The 13,411-nt window shown below is 43.8% G+C and overlaps 1 protein-coding gene across 1 annotated transcript; it reads left to right on the top strand.

Annotated features, from left to right (window-relative positions):
- Positions 1-1,820: 1,820 nt before the first annotated feature.
- LOC118095137 (myelomonocytic growth factor-like) lies at positions 1,821-13,250 on the top strand. The gene is made up of 5 exons (XM_035136154.2): positions 1,821-1,976; positions 4,371-4,525; positions 6,571-6,678; positions 9,492-9,638; positions 10,568-13,250. The coding sequence occupies exons 1-5, from the start codon at positions 1,961-1,963 to the stop codon at positions 10,718-10,720; spliced, it is 579 nt and encodes a 192-aa protein (XP_034992045.2). The 5' UTR covers positions 1,821-1,960; the 3' UTR covers positions 10,721-13,250.
- Positions 13,251-13,411: the final 161 nt, after the last annotated feature.

The raw sequence follows: 13,411 nt of genomic DNA, 5'->3' as shown, positions 1-13,411 counted from the left end.
AACAAAGATAAGACCAATAACCAACAAATCTGGGAACTAAATCATGTGTCTTGCTGATAGGTTTCCTGAAATAGAAAAAGTTTTCAGTAGGCATCTAAAACAACATAGTGAGGGGGCCTGTCTGGTTTCAATGGGTAGCATTTTCCAAAGTACCAGTGCCGTCGCACTAAAAGATTGACTGCTCATAAATGCGGCGTGGACAGTATATGGCACTTTAAAAGTGCAAGTTCCACAAGCCAAAGCAAGACAACCGCTTAAGTAAACTGGTCCTACGTCATTAAATACCAAAGAGGAAAAAAATTGAGAACAGTCCAGTAATGAAACAGTAGCCAATGCAGATCGTTGCAAGGAAGTAAAAAATGCTGGTAGGATCTTACTTCCTGATCAACTTCAAAGGAAGCCCCACATAGAGTGCATTGCAATAATTCGGTGGTCTTGCGAGTTCCCAGTGCCTCCCGTGATCAAGTTATCCTGATCCAGGAATAGTTGGACCAGCTGAAGATGGTGAAAGACACTCCTAGTTGCTGAGGCCACTTGAGCCTCAAATGACAAAGCGGTACCCAGGAGCTAGGCCACTTGAGCCTCAAATGACAAAGCGGTACCCAGGAGCACCCCTAGGGGCTACCTGATGCCCTCAGGAGTAGAAATCACCCAGGCAACAGACCAGTTTATCCAACACAAAATGTAAAGCAGTTTTAAACTGCTGATTGGTGGCAACCTTGTGGCCAGTCAAAAGCTTCCCGTTTGTTTAACTGATGAATCTGTAACCTCTTGTAATAAGTCAAGTGTTGGAAGTGCCTTAAAAATGTGGAGACAACCGTACAGCGGATTTTCGCTTCAGCGAACGTGTTTTGGAGTTAAACCAATACCCAGATAGAAAGTTGTTTGGCATATTCTCTTTACCTAGAGGCATTACTAGGTTTTAAAACCATGTATGTAAATGAGCTAATTCAACTAAAGACACAGGGGTTTTATTATACACCAGCCTCTGCTTTATTATATATCAGATGTTTTGTACTACAGTTCCCATCGGCCCCAAGGCAACACAGCAGCCTATATAACTGTGACTGTGACGATACTGTATGCAAGATAATGGATGCAATCTGTTGTATCTTCTTAAAGAGAGCTAGCTGCTTGAGGGGATGTGAAGTATGAACTGGCACTAATGTCAAATCTGGTCAGCTATGTGAAAGTAAGGAGGGATCTTAAATAGTTGAGAAATGGTCTTTTGTTGAGAGACCACTACCATTGATTAATTTCTACTATTGCAAGGTTTTAAACACATGTGGGTGTTTCCTTAACTTGGTTACTATTTGTGGTGTGTTTTCTGCATTATTGTTCTAACAATTCTTTTTTCAAAACAGAAGGGCAACAGTTTTTAAATCTAACATACATTTTAACCAACACAGGTGTTACATTTCAACCACAGAACCAGGAAATGCAATCAATTTAAATCAAATTAGCAAAACACCTGAAAACAGCCCAGGTCACTGAAACTCCCATTCCGCAGGAGGGGGGATGAAAGGAAGTTCCCATTGCACAAATAAGGTTAACTGTGAAAAGGTAATTGGAGCCCTGATAACTAAAAACTTGGATTTTTTTTTTCTTTCCCCAAGCACATTATGAAGATCAGAGCCCATTACTCTATTTATTCATTGACCCACAGGAAATATATTTTTTTTTAAAAAAAAAATTACTCCCCTTTCTCAATTTGCGTTAATGGCCACACCTTTAATTCCATCGGAGGAATTTCCCCAAACTTCCTATAAATACCCCTAATGGCTGGAGGATCTTTTCACACTCCCCTTTGGACACAGCAGCAGCCAAGCCTCTCCTGCTCCTGGTGTGTTCCTTCCCGGCAGAAGCGCAGGCAAGCCAGCATCCGGCATCTCGAGAGGAGGAGAGAGGGGGGAAAAGTGGGAGGAGGTCCAGCGCAAAGAGATTCAAAGGTCTTTGAAGGATGAGCTCAGAACGAAGTAAGTAGAACTTTGGTCAGCCCGTTCTAGGCACCTGGCGCAGAGGTCGACCGAGCTGGTAAGTTGCATGCTTTGGGGCAAGCGCGGCTGGATTTTGTTATTTATAAGGAGGGTAAATCTAGTTACCTATTCCCTGCTGAAAGCCTGTTTCATACATTTGTGGGGCGGCAGATGGGAAAGGAGGAAGAGTCCCAGGTTTAGAAGAGGAGTTCTCTCCCGACCCCGAAACTCGGCATTCCGCCTAAAATAGCAGGTTTTCTTATGCAAAGGATGGTGGGCTCTTCGGTTGAAAGTAGTTAAGCTAAAACCAGCTTGGAGAGATTTTTAAGGCTAATAAACCTTGGGCTTGTTCGTTTGTTTAGGTCTTCCTTTCTGAGTAAGGGGCCGATTCCTGTTTTTGGTCTTAAAGGGGCAGGGGGACTACTCTTCGCTCAGATTTCCTAGCCTCCCTATTTATTCCACGGGCTCAAGAAGAAAATCCAATTTCTATTAAAAGTTATTTTCGGTTACATTTCGTATCGTTCCTCAAACGAGCTCGAAGGAGACACTTTTTAAGTTTCACAAGAGGGCACTGGCCCTGTGACTTTTAGGAAAGGCGGAACAGCGTTAACCTCTGGAACTGCCTGCCGCATGATTCCCTGATCTCCACACTACTTTAGCAGTCCTTTCCGGGGTCTTGGAGTTGCTTTCTAATTTACTCTCAAATCTGCGGGTGGAGATCTTGGATCTCCCGGCAGGTTGCAAAAAAAACACAAAAAACCGGCCAGGACTCACTCCGGGTTGCTTTAGTAAACAAACAACGGCAGCTAAACTCCACCCTCAGTTGCACTACAGAGGTGGGTCTTTGCGCGGAGGACTGCGAGCGCGGTTTAGTTTTCGTCCTCGAAACAACTTCCTGGGGTAATACGGTAGCTAAATTCTCAAGGGGCTTTCTTTTCCACCCGGCTCAGATTATGAAGTCTGCCGCCTCTAGTAGCTAAAAAGTGATTTGCCACGGGCCACCCAATCGAGCCGAAACCACGCCCCGCGCCCAGGCGCGTCTCGGCGGCTGCCGCTCCCTCGCCGCTTTTTAAACCAAAGGGCGGCGGGGCAGAAATTTCGGGATGTTAAAGAGATAAGAGAGAGATTGATCCTCGGGGTGGGGTGGATGTTCCACCGTGTGTCCCCCCCCCGACTTTCCCCATCTCCAACCCTTAACAGGAGCATAAACTAACGCGCGCCAGTTCTGTTTTACGCTCGAGTAGGGACTTCTGGATTTTTTCCCACGCATCCTAAATGTGTGGCGAGGGGGCTTTAAGACTCCACGGGGCGGCGGCTTCTTATTTGAGAAAATAAATAGTGTATGCGCGAGTTGCCAGCCCCGCCTCCCCCTCTCCAACTAATGAATTTCTTTGCAAAAACTAAAAAACCGCAAAAATGGGTTGAGCAAGGAGATGACTTACTGCGAGGAGAAGGGAGAACAAAAAAAATAGGCAAAAGTAGCCTACCCGCTGCGGCCCGGCAGCAACACGTGGAAACGGGAGTGCTCTAGCTACGGTACTTCCTCCGCCTGCCTGAAGATAAACGTGACCAAGGGGAGATTCCTCCAAAGGAATAAGATCCTTTCATTTACACCCCTCTCCCATTTGTGTGTAATCAGCCGGTAGAGCATGAGACTTTTAATCTCAGGGTTGTGGGTGCGAGCCCCACGTTGGTCCCTGCGTTGCAAGGGGTTGGACTAGATGACCCTGGTGGTGCCCTCCAGCTCTACAATTCTATGATCTAAATACAGGACTTCTCCATCTCCTCCTTGCCTAGTGTGGGCCAGGCCTTTGTGGACCGAACTCCAGTTAAAATAGAATGCACTGTTTGGGCTGAGTTGCTAGTAAGGGCAGCTGTGTGGTTTTTAAAAACCAGGTTTGCATTTTAATAATCTTTGAAGTATCAACCCATATTGGGCAGGATACTTGCTGTATCACACTAGGTCGGCCAGCAAAAGCCTTTCCTTTTGTGTCTCTTATTATGGATTAAATTGAAATCTTAAAATTCAGGCCAGGCTCAGCCTCCCATCCTCCCTGTAGCCATGGCTCTGAGATCAGTAGCACATCCAGTTCCCCAGTTTTGCATGTGTTTCTCATGCTTTTTCTGAGCTTGTTTGAAAGGTATTCCTTCCCATCATATAGGAGGGTGAAATGACAAGTGGGGAAGACGAGCTGCCCTTAAAGGTGGGAGTGGGAGCCTGGGAGATCTGACCTGCAGGATGCAGCTCACTGGGAAGTTCTCTCGTACAACCTCATGGAACCAGTGATACTAGTGCTGGTTTAATTTATATCAATGAAACTATTCTTTCATTTTTCCATTGACTATCTTTATGACCTCATTCATTCATTCTCTCTCTCTCCCTCCCTCCTCCAGGTGTTATTTTCCCCCTGATCAGCATTGCACTGTGGTGGTGGATGTGCTCAGCTACACCCCTGCCAGAGACTTCCGGGTACCCAGACTCCGTCCTCGGCAATTTGGAATTTGTGCTTAGGATTAGGAAGGATGTTGCTAAAACGAAGAATGATCTGGTGAGTTGTTGCGAGCAAAAGAGGAAAATGCTGGGCAAGGAATAGTGCAGAGATGAAGTTTGTCTAGAGCAGCCTTTTTCAACTTGGTGCTCTCCGGGTGTTTTGGAACTACAACTCCCATCAGCCCCATCAGGGGTGATGGGTGCTGTAGCCGAACAACACTCGGAAGCCAACAGGTTGGATAATGTTGCTTACGATCAAAGCCTAAATCCACAGCTTATGCACACTGGCAGAAGCTGTGGATTTAGGCAGTTATCTAAAAGGGATGCCTTCGTCAATGATATAAAATACTTCCTGAGAAATCCTGAAGGACCAATTCCAGTTCTCCATATTATAGCCCTTTCCCCTCACCTTTTAAAAATGTGTCAACTCTTTGAAACTGCCACTGTGAATCTCAAAGTACAAGTATGGACCATAGCTGCCAAGTCTCCCGTTTTCCCCGGGAAACCTCCGTTTTTAAAGCCGTTTCCCACTGTCATCCTGAATGGCGAAATATCCCGTAATTCCCCCGGATTTCTTCTGGTGCCGCTCTGCCCATGTCTGGGCACCGGAAATCGGGCAGCGCCAGCACCGGAAGTCGCTTCTACGCATGTCCATGCGCCGCTGCTGATCCCGGATTTTTCTAACCAGGACTTGGCAGCTATGGTATGGACTGATGATCCTCCCAAATATTGTGCCAGGGTGGGTTTGAGCAAAAGGTGGAGCCCGCTCCTGAAAAACTGCCTACTTTATCCTGTATATAACACACCTCCCCAGTAGCACAACAACTTTGAAAGTGATTATGCCCTGACAGTGTGCAGCTCCTGACTTTGAACCACTGTAAACTCCAGTACAAATAACTCGTTCCCATCGGGCTGAGTTCTTGGATAAACAAAATAGTTGGCAAGTTGTTCTGGTATGGGACTCCTTTCCAGGCATTTCCTTGAAATTGCAGCTTGTCCCGGAGAATTAACCTCATAGAGAGCGTAGCTTTCTCCCTTCTAGCATTGTGGAAGTCTCTCCCAGCCCTGGCCCCATTTAACCTGAACAAATGCATTGAACTTACCTTTCCCAGCATTTGTGAGGTTGTGCCAACCTGGAAAGGTCACCTCCCTCAGTGACAAAAGGAGAAAAATGGTTTGCAGACAACAAATAAAGCTTTGGCATTCTCATTGGCTTCCCCTCAGAGTGCAGAGGGCCTAGTTTGACTAGATCTGTCAAATTAACGTAAAAATGCATTTAATCCTCCTCTTATCCAAGCCTAACTTAAAGCAGAAGAAAAATCACGTTGTGATGAATTCCAGTATTTGCTGCTCAGTCTGCCACCCTTTAGCTAGAATCAGATTCTTTGGTTTGGGTTTTGGGTGTATGCTATTTGTGTGCTGGTGCTTTCAGTAGTTTCAGTGTGGCATAATTTACTCCAATTTTGTTATGAAATAAGGCAGAGGTTTCTGCAGGTCTCTTTCCAAACACTAGAAGTAGTATTCATCAGTCTCTTCCTCTGACTTCTGAGAGTTCATGCACTTGAGAGCATAACTTGGCTTCCTGTCATAAGGACTGGAAACTTGGTGGTTTGCAAACACTGCACTCATAAGTTATAACCATTCTGTACTATTGTAGTGTTCCTATAGAATTCACACCTCCCTTTATTCTATGAAATAATTTACTGCTGCATTCCAAGTGACCCCATAAATGTTGATCTGTCTATTGACGTGTAGTCCTTTAATATGGACTCCTTATTCAAGTGAAGGCACTAAATAACAGGGCAGATTAGGTTCTTGTGAGGGCAGGGCAGAGACAAGGTCTTGCATTAACAGAATGAGTAGATAAGGTTTCTGTACTCTTATGAACTGCAAGGCTGCGTGGTGGGCAGCAAGTATTGGGGAGCCCTTGCCTTCCTGGTAGTATAACCAATGCCTTTTTATAGTATTGTAAAATATACAAGGGGTGGGAGCTCATGGCATTGCCAGTAAGGAGCAAGCATGCTATATGTCTGTATTGGCTACTGGGGCCTTTGTCTCTTCTGACCTTAATTCCTTGTTTCTCCCTCCACCTGCTGCCCACAGCGTAAAGAATTCAGGATTGGCAGTGACAATGAACTGCAACTGGTGCAGGAAATCCTGCGCATCGAGCAAGTTGATTATTCCCATTGTCGGAAAGAGCTCTGTAACAAAGTGAGTAGAAGGCACCATCCGGTAACAAGCCCTAAAGTTATATTTCCCGTTCCTGTTAACATGCAATTATATTTCCCGCCCACTCCCACTGCCCCAGAAAGTTCCAGGAAAAACCCAACAACAATTCAATAAGGTGGGAGCTTTGCAAAAACCTGATTACAAATAATGCAGGTAGCAACAGGTGGAAGGAAGCCAGAACCAAAAGGAGTGTTGGGTCCTCAAAGAAGTGAGCAAGCGGCTTCCTGCTTGCCTACCAGCTATGGAAACTTCTTGCCAGGTTCCACACCTCCAGCTTCTTCCCACATTTATTTCTCATGCCTGCTATAAGAAACAGCAAGTATCTGTCATTTCTCCATTTTTCGTTTAGCTATAAAGCTGTAGGGAAATTCTTAGATAACCGAGGCCATTTCATTTGGGGGACAAAACGATAGCACAGCTATAACATGGACAATGGCCAGTTTGTGATACCCTTTGTGAGCTCCATCCTTGAATGAGCTTGGTCTAGGGGGCTCTTGCTAATGCCCCCCACCTTGCTTGGGTGTGGTCCTTCAGCAAATGCCTGACTCTGCCTCCAATGCAAGGAGACGTGTGTGTGGACGAGCAGGGTCTATGACAATAATTCTATGTGTTTTGAATGCCTTATCATTCATTCATGTCAAAATCTTGGTTAGGATTGGCAGTCCACGCCTGACGTAGTAGTTGGCCGACTGCCAAAAAAATACTTTTGAGGGTTAAGGGGGAATTCCTGTCGGTAACCAAACCAGATGTCGTCCATTTCCCCTGGTGCTGCAATCCTGACTCGACGCATTTGCAGGTTAAGCAATGAGCTAGCAAAGTAAAGGATTCTGAGTGGATAAGATTAGCTATGTACTTAACAGAAGGGCTTGCTCATGAGAAACAGAAGGATCTGCCTTTTCTGATTGCAAAAGGCTGGGGTTGGTGGGAACATAACTTTAGAAGAGGAAAGAATCTCAGGGGCATCTAGACAGCCATCTAAAAATATGTAGCAATACAATTTCCAGGGGGTAGCTCCATTTATTGGAAGCAGTAAAAGGAGTTTTATGGCACACTTAAAATATGCTGTACTTGACTAATTTTGGACAAAATGGTTGCTATGTGGAGGGGAAGCTTTTTAGGGGGCAATGTGTATTAACACGGCAAGCTAGCCACGATGCTTTGCCCAGGTGGGGGCTCCTTCTCATTCTGCTGAGCATAGCACTGGACCTCTGCCCCCAAAGTCCAGCCCTGATGGCTTCACTGCATTTATAATGGATTAGAGCCCACTGCACCAGAATATCTAGCATTACTGTAGTATGTTCACTGATATATTGGACAACTTTATTACAAATCAACCAGGAGCATTTTTTTTCTCTACTGGGCTACTGACTTATAGTAATGACTGCCCTCCCCACCCACACAATAAAATTGCTGGTTATAGGTGCAGTCTTAGTTGTGCACGCACACACAGACAACCCTCTTCCAAAATGAATGCCTAGGTGCCACATGGATTCTCTGTTTATATTCAATACATGCTTTCTCTTTAGAACTACATATGCACATTCAGTTGAGCGTGGGCTATGAAATTGGTAGCCATCAGCAAATTAAAACAAATTGCACTTTAAGGCTAGCTGTTTAGATACATATTAGCCTCAGTGATTCTTATCTAGAAGCCCTGCCCATTCATTACAAAGTTTGGTTATAGTTAACCAGTGACGAAGGAAGAAGACTCCATACATGCTCAAATACCCAAATACTCTTCCCTAGGTCCCCTCCTAGCACTCAAAATGAGTTGAGGCTGATAATGGGCTCAAATGAGGTTTGGTGAGGGGTACCCTTATTTCCAGGGGATGTTCAGGGCATACGTCTGTAACATGTGTATTCAACTTCTCAAGAAGAGAGGACTATTACCAAATAGTTAAGTATCCCTGATAAGAACATGCAGAGAAAAAATCCCCTTCATGTTTTCTTAGCACATAGCAAATATTTCTTAACAATCTTATTGCTGCCGGCCTGCTCGGCGAAAGCTTGAGCAATAACATAGATGTTGGACTGCTATGCCTTTGTACGTAAGGAATGTCAATGTCTTGGCTTGCCTACTATGGGAAAACTTTTTATCCTCTTGCCACTTCTTCTGAGTGACCCTCTTAATTTTCCCACCTTAAGTTAATATTTAAACCTGTAGCCTCTTTCTGCTTTGTTCTTTGGCAGGGGAAACTGAGCATTCTCCTTTATACCAACTTGAACTTGTTCATTTGTTCTTCTGCTCTCTCCCACCACCACATATGATCAAACTGAGCCACTTCTAATATCTCACCTCACATGGTTTTACTTGCACTCACAACACACCCTAAATTGGGTTGTTGTGTATAGTGTTTAAGAGTTTAAACTGGTTTGAGAGGCATTGCTTTCATTGATCCACATTAGGTGTGAAGAAATTTGTGTCCCTACTGAAATGGCTGAACTACAGCTCCCATAATCTCTGGCCATTGGCTGTGTTTGCTCAGGTTCATGGGAATTGTAGTTCTATAAAAGATCCTCATCAGCCTACCTGGAAACACATTTCTGCCTCACTGTAATGATCTTGCTCTGTAGACACAAAAATGGATTGACTGTATCTTAACTGCCCTGAGAATGAATGTCCTAAATAATTTAAACAAGTCCCCTTTTTAAAATACTGTCAACACTCTGGATATGAAAAATTGTGGTCTCCAGCCTAAATGGGAACCAGGGAAAGTTTTGTGTGTGAGCGAGAGAGATCAATCCAGACAAAAGCTGTAACCCTTCTTCCCCACCCTTAAATCTTGTTCTTGCAGGAAGATTGCTTCAACCAGATACAGGCAGGCCTCAGCACCTACCTGCACAGCCTCTCGCACGTTGCCCAGATGCTGCCAAGTTTCTCTAAGAGAGTGACTGACCTCCAGCTGGACCTCTCAAACCTCTCCACCAACATCCAGTGGCAGGTGAGAAGCTGGCTTACTACTTGCTCAGCTTGGGCTGAGGGAGGGGGCAGAACAGGTGGGAAGGAGATGGGAAGAAGCCCTTGCATGCTTGCACCAAGTTCTGTGGGAGCAGGAATATCTGTAGCCATTTTAGCAGGGTCTGTTGTCTGCACTTCATAGTTGCTTCCCCTCCTGGAAGAGTGGTGATGCCCCTAGCGCAGTTGCACCAACCCAGATGCCTATTCTGGCATGGCTTGTCTTGGCTGCAATTGTATCAGTGTCTGTTCCACCAAATTCCATGGGCAACGCAGAGACAGAATATGGAAGACTAACTGCAGATGAAGACTGTTTCTGAGACAGGTGGCTCATCCCTTCTGCTTCCCTTGGCCTCATTCTTTCTTGATTTCTTTTGGAACATATTGATTAGCATGTCAGGGTATTAACCTTAGATACCTCTAGCTGTCATTGTGTCCTTTCTTCAAGGATTGTTAAAGGGTGTACTGTAATTGTTTAGGATAATTCCTGCTCATGGAAATAGATGATCCACAATCCCCTCCTCCTTAAGACACAGGCCCCGGAACTTCAGTTCTTCTCCCCTTCAGTGTTCCCAACTTGCAGGCATGGGGAGCTTATAGCCCCATAGATGCAAATCCCATTATCCTGAACTACTTGCCATGCTAGCTGAGGCTAATGGGAGTCCCACCCTAATCTAGAGTTCTCTATATTTAATGTTGTGAAGACTGGTACTCTGTATTTCAAGGAATGTTTGATCTCTCTTTAGAAAGCTTCTTAGCTTCTCTAAGCTCTGGGGGAAGGTGCAAAAGGGTACCAAGTTAGGCCATCCAACTGTAAAGAAAAAATGATCCTCTAAGCACTTGGCCAACAGCCGCATTTCAATAACAGATGTGATTTCTCTTCTCCCCACCCCACTTTCTATCTCCCTGCTTCAGATACTTGAGAGTGTGGCGACCACTGTCACCTACCCCCAGGGAGAAACCCTGGACCTGCAAAATCAGAGAGCTATCGGAAGCTATCTTGTCATCCGCAACCTTGAGAAATTCACGGAAGCGATTGCCCGGGCATTGAGGCATTGTTATTCATAATGTGAAGGGATTCTCCCGTAAGACCCTGGAGTAGAAGGGTCCTGTGCATCCTTTTTCTGCCTGGACTCCTTCCCAACCTACAGAATTCCAGCCTCCTAACTTTTTATTATTTATTTATTGTATTTATTGTAAAAATTTAAAAGCCGCTTGTTATCGTGCAAAAGCAAGAAAAACAAAAGGCACAAGAATATTTAGAGAAAGAAGCAGCAGGACACCATACGCATCATTTTTAAGAAGTCACTTTGTGCTCAGTTTGATGTTCTGCTGCTACCAGCAGGAAGTAACTCTTGTTAACTGAACTAATCTTTCTTTTTTATAATCAAAAGTCAAGTACAGCACCATATTCTGATGTCCCTCCAAATTTATTGGACAGCCTTCTCCATGTTTGGGCATTCAGCATTTCTGTTTGTGCCAAACTAAATTCGTTGGTTTTTTTTAAAAAAAACCTAGCCTTTTTAAGATACTGATGTAGGGCATCTTTAGCAATCGGGTGTTGTTGTTTTTATCAATGTTGACTTGAGACTCCTGCAGCAACTCCATGGCTGAACTTTTGCTATCCTCCAGATGTTGGACTCCAGTTCCCATCAGCCCCAGCTAGCATGACCAATGCTCAGGGATGATGGGAACTGGAGTCAACCCAAGACACTGGCTACTTCTGGAATTGGCTCATCTCAAGCATTTTGTAGAATTGCAATTTTGGATTCGACTTTTAATAAAATGTACTCTTCCTGCAATGCCAACTTGACATTTGTATGGAAAGATCTTGTTTGCTTTGCTGGATTTCTAGTGAAATATCCTTAAGAGTCAATTCCTACAACTGCGTGTTTTTAATTTATTGTGCTTATTTATTTTAATTTTAATTTATTGTATCTTAAAAACAAATAATGTTCTGCATCTTAAATTTTGCCCTCAGACCTTTAGTCATTTCTCTGGTATTAAGAGTATTTATTACTTATTTAATATTTATACCTGTCAGATTAACTGTTTGATAAGAACCTTTGTTTATCAAAGGCAAGGGAGTTTCAGCAAGTTTTACGTGTGCATCTTGCAACACTTACAACCTTGCTGTGGCACACATGCCAAGATGTATGCAATGTTAAATCACTGTTTAATATTTAAACATTAAGAGTACTGGCTGTTGGTAGTCGGACCAAACTGCAGGAGGGCGGGGGAACAACAGGAGTATCTAGTTCCCACCTCTGGCAGTCTCCTGGGTACATGCTGGGCTGTGCATCTTCTTGTACTTGTTATAGATAAGTACCACTGAATATGAACCATAAGCACACATACCTATTGTTGGAACAGCACCAGTAGATAATTCTGAAACTGCTACGAACAGTTGCTGTATAATCAGTGGATCCCTGATTTGACCAGAGGCTGCCATCTAAATTTCCCACAATCCTCTTGTTGAGGGGAATTGTGAGAAACTAAAATGGCAGCTAGACTCGGCTGCCTGGTGAATTGTGTAGTACTGGGCCGTAAAATAAAGTTAACACAAACATATGTATCAGCCCTGGCAGTTGCATGAAGCAACCCGCTTCACCCTGTTGAATGGTAGGGCTGGTCCTGCCTTTACACCACTGATGGTGAACATGTGGCCAGCTATAGGCTGCTGGACTCCAGTTCCCAGCAACCCTAGCCATGGTAGTCACTAGTCAGGGTTGCTGGGAGCTGTAATCCATCAAACCTCTCTGGAGAGCCATATGTTTCCCCACTCCTGCTTTAGACAGAGAGATGTATCTAGAAACCAAAGCATTAATTGCTCGTTTGCTATCTGATTTATTCCTGTAACGTTTTATGCTAGAGGATGTTTTGTTGTTTTTACTGAGGTTTTTAATAAATGTTAACTTATGATTGTAAATTCTGTTTGCTATTTAAATTGTTTTACACCAACGTAAATCGATCTGTGCAGAATTCCATTTCGTATTTTGTTTAAAATCGCTTTGCAGTTTGCTAGAGGTACGATCCTGCTTGTAGATTTTAGTCTACCACTGATGCTAACTGTTCTTCAAAACTGATGCTAACTGTCCTTCAAAACTGGACTGGAACTCTTGCTAGCTTCACATTCTTCCATTACAAGCCTCTGCAACAGAAGGCAGTTGGAATGATATGACTTGTAATTGTCATGAGGTGATAGAGAAATATCTGGAATTTGGCTAAGAGCCTAAGCTCAGCTGAAGCATTCCAAAGCATTTGTTTTTAAAGCTGTTTAGGTTTTCTGTCGTATCACTGCAGGAGTAGTTGTGCTTTTATTGTAACTGTACACTGCTCTGAACACCCCACATGAGTAGAAAAGGCAGGATATAAATACCTATTTATTTGACCATGACACTAAATGGAATGGACATGGTACTTTTAAATTGTATTTTTATTTTAAAAGGTGGAAATAATTGGCCACTGGGTCATTGATTAGTGCTTAATATTTCTATCCATGCTTCCATTGTAATACGAATCGGGTTTTAATTCTGCTACTACCGGTACTTCTTCCAAAAATGAATTTGATTTATTATTATGTGGTGTATGCAATTTCTGAGGAGGAATAAAAATTAACATTTGTTCAATCAAAAATGTGGTGTTGAACTTTATTAATGTGTTGAGACCCAACTGAAACATGAATGAAAACAAATGAAGTATTGGAGTAACTAATTCATATGATGCGGGGTGTAAGTTGGGGGAGCTGAGATGTCACTT

This window comes from Zootoca vivipara, chromosome 13 (assembly GCF_963506605.1).
Source record: "Zootoca vivipara chromosome 13, rZooViv1.1, whole genome shotgun sequence".
NCBI classification, from domain to species: domain Eukaryota; kingdom Metazoa; phylum Chordata; class Lepidosauria; order Squamata; family Lacertidae; genus Zootoca; species Zootoca vivipara.
This window is presented reverse-complemented; position numbering and strand designations above follow the sequence as displayed.

What these genes read in the sequence shown, in the direction of transcription:
- LOC118095137 (XM_035136154.2), top strand. An exon ending in GGAAAGAGCTCTGTAACAAA is followed by an intron (nt 6,679 to 9,491) that starts GTGAGTAGAAGG and finishes TTGTTCTTGCAG; the next exon opens with GAAGATTGCTTCAACCAGAT. An exon ending in CCACCAACATCCAGTGGCAG is followed by an intron (nt 9,639 to 10,567) that starts GTGAGAAGCTGG and finishes TCCCTGCTTCAG; the next exon opens with ATACTTGAGAGTGTGGCGAC.